The sequence below is a fragment of the Coturnix japonica genome, chromosome 3 (genome assembly GCF_001577835.2).
Source record: "Coturnix japonica isolate 7356 chromosome 3, Coturnix japonica 2.1, whole genome shotgun sequence".
Taxonomy (NCBI): domain Eukaryota; kingdom Metazoa; phylum Chordata; class Aves; order Galliformes; family Phasianidae; genus Coturnix; species Coturnix japonica.
The window spans coordinates 41,364,102-41,378,910 of record NC_029518.1 but is presented as its reverse complement, the minus strand read 5'-3'; the positions used below and the strand labels follow the sequence as shown (position 1 = coordinate 41,378,910).

The following is a 14,809-nucleotide window of genomic DNA, read 5'->3' as shown; positions in this document are numbered from 1 at the left end:
GGAGGTAATATCATCATGCTATTAACATGCTGAACATTCTTCTACTCAACAAAACATGCAAAGAAGTTGCCCTCCTGAAAGCACTGAATAGAGTCCTTCAAGTAACATATATTGAAAACCTAAAAAGAGCCACAGAGCTCATCTTTCTCAATCCTTCATTTTGAAGCTTCTGTACTTTCCTACTAAAGCGATATGGCAAGGTGAAGGAGTTTTTCCCATTGCATGGGAGGGAAGATAAAATGAAGAAAATGCAAGGAGAAGCAACATAACTGACAGAGATCAATCAGTATAGATACTCATTCAGCATACACTCTGTAGATACCTCTGTAGGATATAAATCCACTTAGTGAGAGTACATGCAAGAATTATGAGAGTTGCATTGCTGCCTTGGCTTTGTTTTTGGCAAGGGTCCAGCAGTATCTATGCATTGTTATTTGCTACTACAACAAAAATGAACTACTGAAACAGCCTAGAAGTCTGCAAATGCTCAAGCACAAAGACACAGGTGAAAAAAAACGCAGCTTACTTCAATAGGTATGAACTATGTCACTTACTTGTGTCTGTGGATGATAGCATTAAAAGCAAGTCCATCTGCCCAGCTCGTTGTGAAGTTCAAAACATTGACTTGACTATAAGGTCTTGAGGACTGCCGAACCCAGCTCAACAAGATTTTCTCACTGTTGGTCTGCTGCAAATCTGACATGATATTCTTCATGACATCCTTCACCTGCAAGACAGCAGCACCGACACCTTACAGACATGCTCTCCACTTCTTCTGCTTACAAATCTCTTCAACCAAGCTAGTTTACAAACCAGAAAAGGCTCTTTTCCGTGAAAAGCTATGAGTCAAGCTTCAACTCTTTATATGAGAGGTAGGAATAGGAGCCTTCAGGCCATCTTTACTCTCTACTGATCACAAGTACCAGTAAAGCACCATGTAATAAATGGCAAGTTATTCCTACATTACAGCCCTCCCCCACTCCTCATTGCTGCCAGCACTCACCATGGGGTATAATATTTCTTACTGACTTGCACTGGGGTTTCATTAGTAAACAAACCCCAAAAATACAACTTTGCAGAGGCTTTTGGCAAGAACAGGATAACTGTTCAGCCAACACAGGAAGTGTGCTGTTTGATGTGCTATGTGCAAGCATCCGCTGAAGTCCCTCCAAGTGAATCCAGTGATCCTCTCAGGTATGTGGATAAACTGGGAGCAATTCAATCTATGACTCTGAGAAACAAACCTCCAGAGCTGCATGAAAGATGCAAGCCCAACAAAGCTACCAAGACAGCAGAAAAACACCTGCAAATGTAAGTGTCTTGAGGAACAAACATAAACAATGTTTTAGCATGAAAAGTCCCAGTAATTAACAGCCATAGGTACTGAAATGAGCAAGTACAACATAGCTCATTGGAATACACATCACAGGAGGCAGCCAACAGAGGTCAGAAACCAAACACTGGCCTGTCTTTATTTACCAGCCTAAAATAGAAACGTGTTTTTTTAACACTGACAAAACTCCAGAAAGATTTGTGAGAATCCCAGATTAGATGTACATGATTCCTGGAAGGGAAGAGATCTCACTACATCCTCCTCACCTGCCAATGCAAGATAATGCTCCAGAGCAGCCCCAGTGTCAGCTTGTGATTTCCATCAACGATGTCAGTTCCCCCAATATTCACCAGTTCCACCTGGAAAGGTCAGAATCAACTCTATCAAACAACATTGTCAAAGGTTAAAGCTTTGTATGAATCAGCATCCAAATGGGACGAGTTTACAAAAGGAGACCAAAAGCTTAAGGGACACATAAGATGTTCAAGTTTTCTATACGCCTCGGACATTCAAAGTGAGAATATTTAAAAACAAAAAATGGGGAGAGAGATAGGGAGATTAGATTATTTCAGCACGCAAGAGAATACATGAGGCTACCCACTCCAGTATTAAGTTTTCAGCACTCAGGAGAAGATGAACTTAGAGCACACCACCAGACACTTGCTGCTACTTTACAGTCTGAATTGAGGCTACTCCTCTCCATTCAGTCAATGAAAAGAAGCACCAACCTCCATCTTTCAGAGGAACCTAACAGAGCACACTGTTGTGTTAACAGAGCATCACCACCATGACCTATGGAAACAGGACTAGTAACGGCTCCCTTTGGCAAAGGAAACAAATACCTCTATACAGCAGACAGTGAAACATGTTTCCATATAGTACAGAGCATGGTGATTCATTCTCACAAATAATCTGAGCCATCCTCCAGTTCCAGGGGCAAATAACACCATGTATTTCAACTCTGTGGTGAAGCTTTTCTCTTCCATTCTCATCCTCGCTCCAGAACAAAGCTGTACTATCCAGTTCCCAGCTTACACTAACCCTAAGAGCTGTATGTGGGAACAGCACTGTTCACATCTACAAAAGCCACACCAAGGAGCTGGTTAGCAGTTCAACAATATGGGCAATCAGAGGTCAGTGACTGAGACCACCTCTGTCTGTCAGTGGATCTAGCCTACAATGATAAAATAGGCAAGAACAATACAAAGTTTCATTTTATTTTATAAGACATACCTAGTATGCATGAACATAATGGTTTTCTGTGGATGTTTTTCCTCTTATCAAACAATCTTCAAACAAACTGCCTCATTCTTTAGGCTGAACAACTTGACTTCTGCAAAACGTATTTGTAACCTCATTGCTTTCAGATACCAGCTACGCAATTTTCAGTTCCACAAAGTCATCCCAGGTAGTAAAATCAAACCCAAACTTTGCTGTTGAGATTAGCAATTAGCAACAAGTTATGCTTTAAAGTACTTGGATTTGAGGATTGACCTCTCCCAGCTTTTACAGCAGGTAGAATGGAATTTTAACACAAACCTCCTTATAAATACCGAGGATATACTTTCTTCAGGCAACTGTAAACTGAACAGGCAAAAACACACTGAAAGTGCTGTCAGTGCCTACCAGTTTAGCCTGGAGCACTGTAGAACACAAGGAGCAGAAAGACCAAAGGAGAAGGGAACAAAAATAAAACACTTATATGACAAAAGCTTTTTATACCTGAATAGAAGAGAAATATTCCTGAGAATGAGTAACAAAAACACCTCTTTTTTTTCAAATCACAATTATATATATATTATATATATAATATATAATATACTATATTCCCATTGCAACCTACGCCTACAACATGAAGTCACTCAGCTCATTAGATGCGTGAGGTCCCATCACCATTTGAACATGTACATCTTGTAGGTTTGCCTGCTCCTTGCAATGTGGATTTTAAACATTTCCTAAGTTGCTTTCAAGGTTTTGAATACTGTACAGGTCACAAACTCTCAGCTCACAGAAGGCAACTGCTTCTTCTTTTCCCTTCATCTTAAGCACAAACACTTTTGAAGGTAAGCAGTAGGTATAAATCACATCTGACCTCAGTAACTTTCAGCTAACTAACACCATCTGTTTACTTCTAGAAACACTCGCTTAAGGAAGAACTAATTAATAACTGTAACTCAAAATCATTTCATTTATTATATTCATAAATTAAATTAATTTGAAGTTGGAAAGACCTATTACTTATCCTTAGAAAAAAAAAATAAATCAATATTTACAATACCTCAAAGAAGGAAAACAAACAACCCACCACTAAACTTTGGCTGCTTCCTAGAAATATGACACTGGTTTATGAATGTGGAAGGAAAATTGCAGTATTATATATATAGGACATTCATGTAACTCTTCTATCAGCAGTTTCCATAAATATGTCAGTGCCTTTTTCATTAGATGTATTTCTTTGCCAGGATGTTGTTATTAAACTATTTCAGTGCCTTGATATTCACAAACAGAAATTCTAAATATAGACAACTATGCTTATCAGGAGTGGTTATCTGGGGAAAAAATGAAATTATTTTGCTACAACAGTACTAGTTTCTATACAACAAGAACAAAACTTTAAATAAAAATGAAACAAACAGCTATTATTCCCATTTTTCTTAAAGATGAGTGGCTGGAGTTTTCTGTTTGCTTTTCCTGATCAATTAGCAGACCTCAAAGGCAGTTACACTCAAAGATTTGACAGCTGTCACTGGAAAGATCTCCATACATTTTGAGAGCAGGACACGAAAACACACAGACGCAGTACCTGTCATAACTTCAGACTGTTGTACAAGTCATGCACCTTCACTGGAGATTAGCTATTTGTCCAGCCATACTCATGAGCTATGCATAACAGGGTTACAAGTCAGCTTTGTTTTCAAAGCTGAACACATCTTAGTAATTCTAATAGAGTTTAGTTATACTGGGATTAAATTTGCATTTTAGGATTTCACAAAGTTACCAGACACTGAAATAACACTGGATGAAGAAAACTGAGAACAATTTACCTGCTGAATTTTCATTTTAAGTGCTACAGTCTTTATTCTATGCATTACAAACACATTTACAAGCAAGAATAAATTTAGAAGTATATAAAAAGAGATGTGGAAAAGTATGCTTACATTGTTTTGATGCAAGACTTGCAGTACTCGGTTGACATTATTTAAAGCATGTACTCTCGTGGAACCTCGTTCTTTAGGCTGCAAAAGATTGACAGCGTTTGTATCAAAATAAATTTAGCTGATCAAAGCAAAATAAGCATGTGAGCAAGAAAAAATTGTTTTTCTTTTCCCATGATTTTTTTTTACTTAATAGAAAAAGAAAGATCATCCACAATACTTCCAAAATAAACATCAAGATGAAAACTGGTCAGAACAAAATTTCTCTACCTAAGGTACAGGACAAGCCTTGGATTTTAAGCATGTTTCACTTATCCTAGGCTGTTAGTTTTATTTCCAGCATCTGCAAAATTATGTACTGGCAATACAACAGCAAAATGGGAGTTCTGAGGGAAAATCTGAGGGTTTTGAATATTTGCCAGAGTAGTTGGAATTTTTTTGTTCCCAAGAGTGAACAAGCAGCAATTCATTTTTCTGGCAGCAAAACCCTGCTAAATCTTTGCACACTGGGAAGAAGTTACACTTCCCGACCTTTCCTTCCTTTTAAATTTAGGAGAAAAAAAAAAATACCGTAACTCTTGACAGTATCTGCCACTCCATTTGTTTTTAATCACCACAATTCAATTCCTGCATCATCAAACTGCATGAGTGTGAAGCTGAACTTGGAACACAGTAATAAAGTGAATTAGAAACAAAAGAAATTCTTGTTGTCTTCAATAGACCTCAAATCAGACTGCGAATCATTATAAGTACTTACCAGTGAAACGCATGTGTTCAGAAAAATAAGGCAAACTTGAAAGGTAAAATTTTAAATCCCTGAAGATTTCCTGTTAAGTGCAACAAATCAACTTGAGATTTCTATAAGAAGTTAAATCAAGAGGTTAGTCCCATGTGATGGCACAGGTTTCACCTCATCTATCCAACTGAAGGTGCATCAGTGTTGGCAGGCTAAGAGTTTTCAGCCCCACAAGTATATTCTCAAATCTAAACAGAACTTGTTTAATTTTTCAGCCTTTTCAAACCCATCGGATCACAAAAGATTTTTCCAATGGAGATGCAGGTTTTTGTTTTGCCTACTAAATGTTATTTTTTCTTTCTTCTTTAAGGGATCCTTCATGAGAATATTAGGAGTAGTTCACTCTTCTGAATCATCCAGAAAGAGACCTTTAAAGACCTCTATTAAAAATATATACTATGCAAACAACACCACTGGCTTTATCTGCTTTTCTAAACAGCATGTTAACCCTCTAATGCAACAGCTACACAAATAGTTTCAACCTGACTCTATATATTATACCAGTAGAGTTCTGTGGAAATTCACTGGAACTGTAGACAGCAGTACAGTCAGACTACACTCTAGAAACACTTATTTAAAACAAACATAAAAACCATGACAGTTTGTTTTGTTTTCAACAGGAATACACACTCATATACATCTCCCTTACCAGAGGTTTCCCTGTCAGACCTTCCAAAAGGTCCAAAAGCTTCCTTCCATCTTTCAGATCTGTGAACATGTCCTTGACGGGGGGTGTCCCACTCTGCAGAATAAAGAAAGAAACATGGTAATAAAAATAGTGTTTAACCTGAAAAGGACGCTTCCTCCCTTTTTATCTATCAGTGTACTTTTTTGTTACTGAACGTAGTAGATAAAAATCAAGGAACTATGACAGTGATCAGGAAAATATCCTTGTTTTCTGCCATGTTTATTTCCATCTGCAGCTTAATACTGAGAATATCCTGGCCAATGCTGGGCAGATGAAGGAACGGCAAAAGACAAAACTTGGCATATTTGAGGAATCATTTGTGAAAGAATGCTATGGTCTAACTATATCTAGTGGAGGAGGTAACTGGGGTTTTTCTACAATAATCCACTGGGGCAAATTCTCTCAGAGTGAGAGGGGATTAAGACAGCTGCTGACTGTGCCATCAAGTAAGAGCATTTTCTTTTTAACACTCATTTGCCAGCTGCCAGGATATCACTTAAGCTGTCCCCTTGAAAAGTCAATTTGAAAAGAAAAACATTTTCTTTAAAAGAAACCTAAACCTCTAACATTGCCTTTTTTCTATTGCTTTGTTTTGTAACATTGCTTTTCAGAAAGAAGGCCCTCAAAGGCCCATCTGACTTGAATTAGCTGACATAGGCCTTCTGTACCTTCACACTCCTCCTTCTGCCTCAATGTCCATTAGTAACCTTAAAAATAAAAAGACAACTTCCCACTCAATCCCATTTTCAGACAGAGTATCTGTTTTCCTCAAGAACTCATTAGGGGCTTCCCTAAATGTCAAATTTTATCAGGTTTGATGCTACTAGAACTACACACACAAAATCAGAGTTGAGTAGCAGGGGAGCCACACTGCAATTTCCCGTACAGAAACACACCTCGCTCACTCAGTTTCAGCCAGCTGAACTAACTACAAAAAGGACAACCATGTAAGCCAGGCAACTTAGTTAAAATACACAGACATCAGTCTGTTTCTAATGATAAATTAGATCCAAAATAGGTTTTCCCGACAAATTCATTTTCTAATTACTTTCTAATTACTTTCACAAGTTTTGCCTGAAAGCGTTTATTATACACATTCACACATACTAAGGTAAAGGACATGGAAAGATACACAGCTCCTAGACTAACAGCCAATAGAAGCATTCACTAAATCCCAGCATTTGATAATGTTTTGTCATCACATACTGCCACTGCTCAGCCATAACCATTCTAGGGCACAAAGTTTTCATCCTAGTGCATGCACTTCTCAGGTGCTTCAAGATGTTTTGCTTCTCATAGCAACTCGACTAAACGTTTAATGCAAGCTGAAGCTGCAGGACAGGAAACCTCTTGTACAGTTCTTGGTATGTAATGGGAGGAGGCAATTCACAGGGACAATACAGTAAAAAAAAAATAAATAAATCTTATTTAGATTTGTTTTGCATCACTACACAGAGGATACTGATGGTATGGGCATAGAGAAATTGTTCACTTGTCCAGGAGGGTAGATAGCAGGTGCTAGCAGAGGTCTGGCTGCATGTAATACCACTCAAACACTGTTGTGGTAGCAGATGCCCATAAGTCATAAAGTAAGCAGCTTATCACAAGCAGGCAGTGTAAAAGCACAGCACACACAATCACAAGGCACACAGAAATTCAGACAGGTTCCACTGCAAACGCCTATGGATTTCCTCCCCTTGGCAAGACGATATCTGACCAACTGCTAGTACACTTGAAAAAGCAGTGTGATGGAGCTGAGCTGCCCACCAATATGAGATCACGGCAGTGCCCTGTGCAAGCAGCAATGGCTCGGTAGTGCTGTGGCAGAGTTTGCAGTGGCAGGACAGCTCTATGCTGGTGTGCTTGCAGCTATCAGAGCTCAGGTAGAAGGGGCAGGCAGAAGTCCTCTCCCATGCTGCAGGTAAGGCCTCAGCTCTTCCCATACCCACACATCTAATCTCCAGAAAGAGAGCTGGCCTCCTGGAAAAAATCTATGTGCAGATATTCTCAGACACACAAATACACATTTGCAAACAATAAAAAAAAAGCATCTTGCAGAAGCCACAGCCCGTCTAAATTTTGCCTTTTCAGAACTGACAGATTTTTATTCACTTTCTACTTCAAGATGACACAAGCAGAACACAGTAGAGCCTCCACCAGCATTCCAGGAGTAGCAGCACTCTATCACCAAGCATAATAGATGAAGACATGCAAGTATGTGCACTGTAAGACTGACAGTGATAAACCATACTAAGCCCTCAAGCAAGGGCAAATTGCTAGTCACGGTTGCTTTGGTAAGTACTTAAGGGCCAGCTAAGCGCTATACAAACACAAGGCAGATAAAGAGTCCTTTCTGAAAGACAAAATAGGGCCCAGCTTACACTACCAAGACAGTACAAAGGACAGGCAGGGACTCAGAGTGTACCAGAACTGTGCCAGTACAGGGTGTAAAACATTCACATCCCCCTCACCGAACACTTGTATCAGTCAACAGAAGGTAGTTTTTCTCCACTTAGCTTATATTTTCTGTGACAGCAAAATAAAAAGCCACCACTGGCAGATACTTTTCATAGCCTGCAAGCAGAGCTGCAGGCACAGCTTCTATAAGAGACATTTTGTCTATCATAAGATAGACAAAAGAACATAATTAACATGCTTAAGAAAAGGCCAAGTTGGTTCCCAAATGCTTTAAACAGGCAGTAGGAAAGGAGCTGATTCACCTCAGTAGGGACCAGCATAAGAGAAAGAGGGAAAGGGAAGAGAAAGGCAGGCAAAGCAACAGGAAGGAAAGCAAAAGAAAAAGGTAAGGACTGCAGGTAATCTCAGAAAAGGTCTGCTGTAACCTTGGCATGGCAACGTGTGTTCTGTGCATCAAAGGATTCACAAACAAGGATCAGAAACAGCCCACCTCCTTACATTGAGTTTTGATAGCACTTCTGGTACCAGCCCTTGCCGCAACATGAGACAAGGAGGGTGCAGAAAGAACATCTGCTAGCCACCCATATCAGAAAGTGGATTTAATGTTGACTCATAAATTTGGAGATTAGCTACCTGAAAGAAGGTAGCAGTGAGGAGGATGTCAGTTTCTTTTCTCAGATGGCAAGTGATATAACATGAGGAAATAGCCTCAAGTTGTGCCAGAGGAAGTTTAAACTAGGGATCAAGAAGAATTTCTTTGCAGACAGTGGTCAGGCATTGAAATGAGCCACCCAGGGAAGCCCATCCTAGGAGATACTAAAGAAACATGTGGACATGGAGTTTATTGACATGGTTTAGTGGTGGACTTGGTAGTGATAAGGTTGATGGTTGGACTTGATCTTAAGGGTCTTTTCCAAACTAAATGATTCTACAATTCTATGTCTCAGGCAGTAGCTGCTTTTTCTTAGTGATCTCTGAACTGGAGAAAGGTATAGACCATAAGGAGCAAGACCAGTCAGCACAGGCATAAGTTTGCATGTTCTAGAAAGAGTTGCAAAGACCCTGTCCCCTTTTTATACTGGAAAAGGAGATATACTGAATAGGTTCAGTGCTTAATGAACAACATGAACCACTTGTTACATTCAAACACATTCCCAGGAAACTCATGGTAACCACTTATTTTAAACTCAGTTACAAACAACACAAGGAGTAAGAACTACACTTTATTATGACTAACATCGATTTAAAATGTCCAGTGCTGCTACACCATGAGACCAATACATGGGAATTCAATGTGGGAAAATTCAGAAAGCAAAAAAGGTCAATGAAAAAAGTAAACAACCATGTCAACAAATAAAAACTGCTAAATCCTGCCAATTTCTAATTTAAGACCCTAACCATCGGTTACATAACTCTTATTATTACTATTATTAAAAATGATCCTTTTTTCAATTTTCCTTCCATTGACATTGAGGAGTTACAGAAGAACAGATATACTATTAGATGTACTGCAACTTGGTACATATACTTTGAGCGCTCTCTACTTCCTTTGGTACTTCTTTGCTGAATATGCCCAAGTGAAATCAGTATACAAAACTAGTAATGAGTATAAAATAAGAATTTAAAGTCACAGGAGGAAAATACCTTAAAGACAGAATTAAATATCACTGAAGTAATTAAATGCAACTAAATAACTACATAAAGCTCCAGACTAATGAGAAAAACAATTAAGACCTATCATTGAGATACAGTAGAAAGCTTAATTCTAACAGATGATAGAAATGAGCTTAAGGAGTTAAAAAGCTAAATATAGCTCATTTTACAGAACACATAAGATATCTTGTTGACTACACATTAAAAAGAGGAAAAACACAAAAGCAAATATCAGACATAGGAAGCCAGCAAAACAAACAAGTCATCAGAAACTCTGAATATTTTCGCCACGTCCCAGAGTTACTATTAATGTATCTACATTACTTCACACTATAATGTAACATAACAAAACTAACATGAACTTGTATTAAAGCTTCAGTACAGTAACTTGCTTACTATGGGTTCTGCTGACCAGATAAAGGAATGCCTTTGCTTCTGTACGTACCTATACCAGATTCAGCTGTCATGCCTGAGGATGAACAGACACACAAACACTGCAACTGGGATAGTTACCAACTGAGATTGTGAATTACAGTCAAACTCTAACTCAAAGTCCAGAGCAGTAACTAAAATCAGCTGCTACAGTCCATATCACTATTGCAAGCTTTTAAGTCCAGCATGGATGATGCTGACTGCGCACTTCTTTAGAGCAGAGGCCAACAACAGTTAAGAGAAAGGCAGAAAACCACCAATTCTCATGCAGTATCTAAATTCAGGGAAGATCATGAACTTATTAATGCCTCATCATCCTTACCACATCTCATAGCCTACTTTCCTGCCTTTCTTAGTGCCTCCCTCTGAGGTCAGATAACCCACGTAAGAAACAAAAGCACACCAAATAATTTTTTCAAGGCTCTATGTCAGTTGATACAAACAGCAATTCTTTTCCACTCATGGAATAATTCAGGAGAATTATTTCCTTGTTTGTACCACAAAGACTCAACTGGAAAGAGAAGTACAGACTCTCTTAGGTCATGTTTCCCTGGACAGATAAAATTGCCTAATCAATCTTTTCTATCTACCTTTTCGCATATATTTAACTTCAGAATTCTCCTGCCAAAAAAAAATCCATTCCAACAGGTCTTCGACTTCAGGTACCCCAGGTCATGTGAAATTAATTATCTTGAACAGGCACACTTTTGTCTTTAAAAAGATTTATCACATGTGCTAAGAGTCAGTAGCAGAGCAGCGATATGTCTTCACAAGTATAGAGTCAGACATTTACTACATGACAAAACAACCCCTGGAGAACAGAAAAAAAATTAAAGAGCAAAAATGTTGGAAAAGATTTATATAGCACAACATTCAGAAAGTTAGATAAGACTTTGCAATTATCACAAGAATTAATTCCTAGTGGAGGATGGAATATGTTAAAGATGCACAAGAGCCATCCTGTCGTTAAGCACTCCAAGTAGAAGCTCAAACTCCTCTGCAACCTTCTCTTTGTTTTATTTGGTACTTCTCTAGGAGAAGTATCAGAGCACAGGATAACCAACGCACAGAAGCCCTGCACCAAGCATTTGCCTTCTTGCAGGCTTCACTGGAGCTGCATTGGATGATGCTGTCTCCTCCCATGCTGCACCTTAACCTCCTTTTTGCTCTTTAACCCTAAATTTTGAAAAAAAAATCACAGAGCAGGAGAGAGCTTGTGATGCTGGAAACTTGGGAGATCTGTCTCTACCCACGTCAGCAAGTCCAAGAATGTTCATTCGCATTCAAGACTTAAAAAAGAAAAAGGAAAACAAAATCCACATCCTTTCCCTATACATATAATATACATACATACACACATAGTATAAACATCACCAGGGGTTTAATGTTCTTTCAGCAGAACACAACTTTCTTAAAAATAGAATTTTTGCCATCTCCGTACAAGAATTTCCCAAATATAATGGAAGATAACTCCTTAGGAAAAGGTCTCGATTTACCCATGCTGGATGAGTGAACTACTTCTAGAGTGACAGAGCAAAAGTTCCGACAAGCTGTGACAGATCTGACTCCACAGATCTAAATTAAGATATAGGGCATCATGTTTCTTGTGCTGATGTGGCTCCTACCTGCCAAGTTCAAGAACAGCAGGAGAGGAAAATAAGCAATCTGAAAGCAAACTTGGAAAAGGAATACCTTGCAATATAGGAACATGAAAACAAGCGAAGACTGACACTTTGCCAAGAGACAAAAAGGGCAAAAAGATGCAAAAACATTACCAACAACACAAGAATCAAATCCCGTAAGGGATAAAAAGAAAAGTAGATGTCAAGTGGGAGATGGAGAAGGGAAGGAAAGACAGACCTTGCCTGCAACTTTGACGAGAAAAACTGGGTCTCACTGGATAAGGAACTAAGTGACAAAGAAATGGGAACAGAAAAGGTAGTATGATAAAAAATCCAGATTTGCCAGAATTTGTCGGGCAGTCAAGCTTTCAAACACAGGAGGTTGTAGTAGTAAGTGAGGAGAAAAGAACAGGGTCAAGTAAATAGGCACTGTAATGAAACATAGCAGAAAAGTCTGTGCTTGCAGGTGTAAATTGGGACATAATACTTCTTGCTGTCTCAGTGTGCCTAGAAAATCTAGTAACCTTCTGGAGTTTTCCACACCACAAGTGCTAGTGTCCTACCACTATGCTGTTTGTCAGATGAAATGTCACAGGTCTGTAAGATTTACCTACACACCCCAGAGCCCGCTGCTATGCCACGCAAATACACTCCAATTGCAATTATTTTTAAAGCCTAGAAAAGTCAAAATCTTAGTTTTCTGGTCAAGGGGTAGATTACTGCTGTGCTGAGAAAGATCCAGAGGTCCTGACTTATTTCACCAGGTGGTAAAAGAAGCATTTATTAAGCACAGGTGAATACTGCAAAAAGGAAAAAACCAGCGCTATAGATGATAGAGCAGAAATCTATCCTGTGGAACTAGATCCAAACTCTACTTCTAGTCAAGATTTCTCCCATGACACTAAAAAGAGTAATCTTTTAATCTACTTTCATGAACAGTACTGAAAGATGCAGGGTAGGAATAAGCAATTATTTCATGGCCGAGGTATTAAAGTCAGATTCCCCCTGTTTTATAACTTGAAACTGGCTAAGGAGCTGTGGATCATCTGGCCTTTGCAGCTTGGGCTGTACCCACATGTCAGGCAAGCTGCAATCACCACTGCATTGATCTGTAGAGCTAGTTAGAGAATGTAGTTACATTTCACGGGAGAAAAATTACTTTTCATGTAAGTTTCCCTTGTGAACTCTGGCTTTCTAGTGAGATCTACAATTTAACGCATAGCCTATAAAATACGTATTTTAGATTATTTGCTTCAGTTTGCAGAATAAATTATCTGCCTGAGACAAAATAGGACTCAAATAGAGCTCCAGATAAGAAGACACTACAAAAGTAGCCAACCTTACAAAGATCAAGCCAACATTTGATGGGATACTGAAAATTAGTTTACTTTTTATATTTGTCAATAGTTGTAAACACGTGACAATACTCTTACATTGCAGAAAGGTGTTCTGAAAATATACCCATTAAAATCTACAGACTAGTATACTTTATAGTCATCACATAAAGGAAATGAAGGAAGAATCAATAATACTAAAAATAACTCTTTGAAAGAGTAGGTAATAGTAGGATAAGGGTAAATGGTTTCAAGTTGAAGAAGGGAAGATTTAGGTTGGATGTCAGGGGGAAGTTCTTTACTATGAGAGTGGTGATCTGCTGGAACAGCTGCCCAGAGAGGCTATGGTGCTCTGTCCCCGGAGGTGTTCAAGGCCAGGTTGGATGGGGCCCTGGGCAGCCTAGTCTAGTATTAAAAGTGGAGGTTGGTGGTCTGCCTGTGGCAGGGTGGTTGGAGCCTGACGCTCCTTGAGGTCCCTTCCAACCCCGGACATACTGTAATAAAAAGGTTTAGGAATATCATGTTTACTAAGTTGATTCATGTGGCCATATATTCAGCAAGTAGAAAAATACTCTGTATAATTGACTTATTGTGCATAATCCATTCTGAATAATACAAAAGTTCAACAGAAAAAGTAGTACACAATCCTCCTCATTTCTGAAAACTCTAGTAGAGCATTCTGGATAAGAACATGAATTTCAGTACTTTTTTCATGTTTGATCTCTTGATTTTAGAACCTCAACAGATTTTTATTATTTTTTTTTTTTTTTAAACCAAGTTACTGTACTCTAAAATAGAGCAAGAACTTACATTTTGCTGGACAGGTGACCAAAAAAGCTATCGCTATCATAGAGCACAATTGAGCCTTACTGCGTTGCACTCACCTACCTACTCTCTGATGAGAGAGATTGTTCCCTTTCTGGATCCTTCATAAATCTACACAGAATTTATTTAATCAAGTTTGGCAATTTTAAGTATGTTATGCAATGGCATACAAAAATCCCAAAGTTGAGAAAATAGGCTGTAAAACTTAACTTACTTAGTTTTTATTTATGCATCTAGACTAAGGGGCACTATAATATAGTTAACATGGAAGGATCATTAAAATTCTTAGAGTGAACTTTGCATTTCCATACATTCCTCAATCCCTGTTTTATTTTCTGCCACATAAATCTACTATGTTCACCCAACCTCCAAAATCTCTCAGCCCTACTAAGCAGCTCCCTCAATCTAGTTCACAGAAAAGAAATTTAGAACAATCCAAAAAGCTCCGATAACAATGTAACCCGCCCCTGCTCATTTTCGAAGTATAGTTGAAACTAGATTCTTACAGGAGATTTCTGTTTCACATGAGCAATTTCCTTGTAATTCGAACATG

General features: G+C 38.6%; 1 protein-coding gene across 8 annotated transcripts in view; it reads right to left on the bottom strand.

Annotated features, from left to right (window-relative positions):
* UTRN (utrophin) overlaps nt 1–14,809 on the bottom strand; it is a 331,818-nt gene that overhangs the window by 256,399 nt on the left and 60,610 nt on the right. For all 8 annotated transcript variants that reach the window (XM_015858079.2, XM_015858086.2, XM_015858082.2 and 5 more), the window contains 4 exons: nt 5,934–6,026; nt 4,492–4,569; nt 1,600–1,692; nt 555–727 (listed from right to left, as the gene is read on the bottom strand). In XM_015858079.2, coding sequence (XP_015713565.1) covers nt 555–727; nt 1,600–1,692; nt 4,492–4,569; nt 5,934–6,026 — 437 coding nt within the window. The remainder of the gene's footprint in view (nt 1–554; nt 728–1,599; nt 1,693–4,491; nt 4,570–5,933; nt 6,027–14,809) is intronic.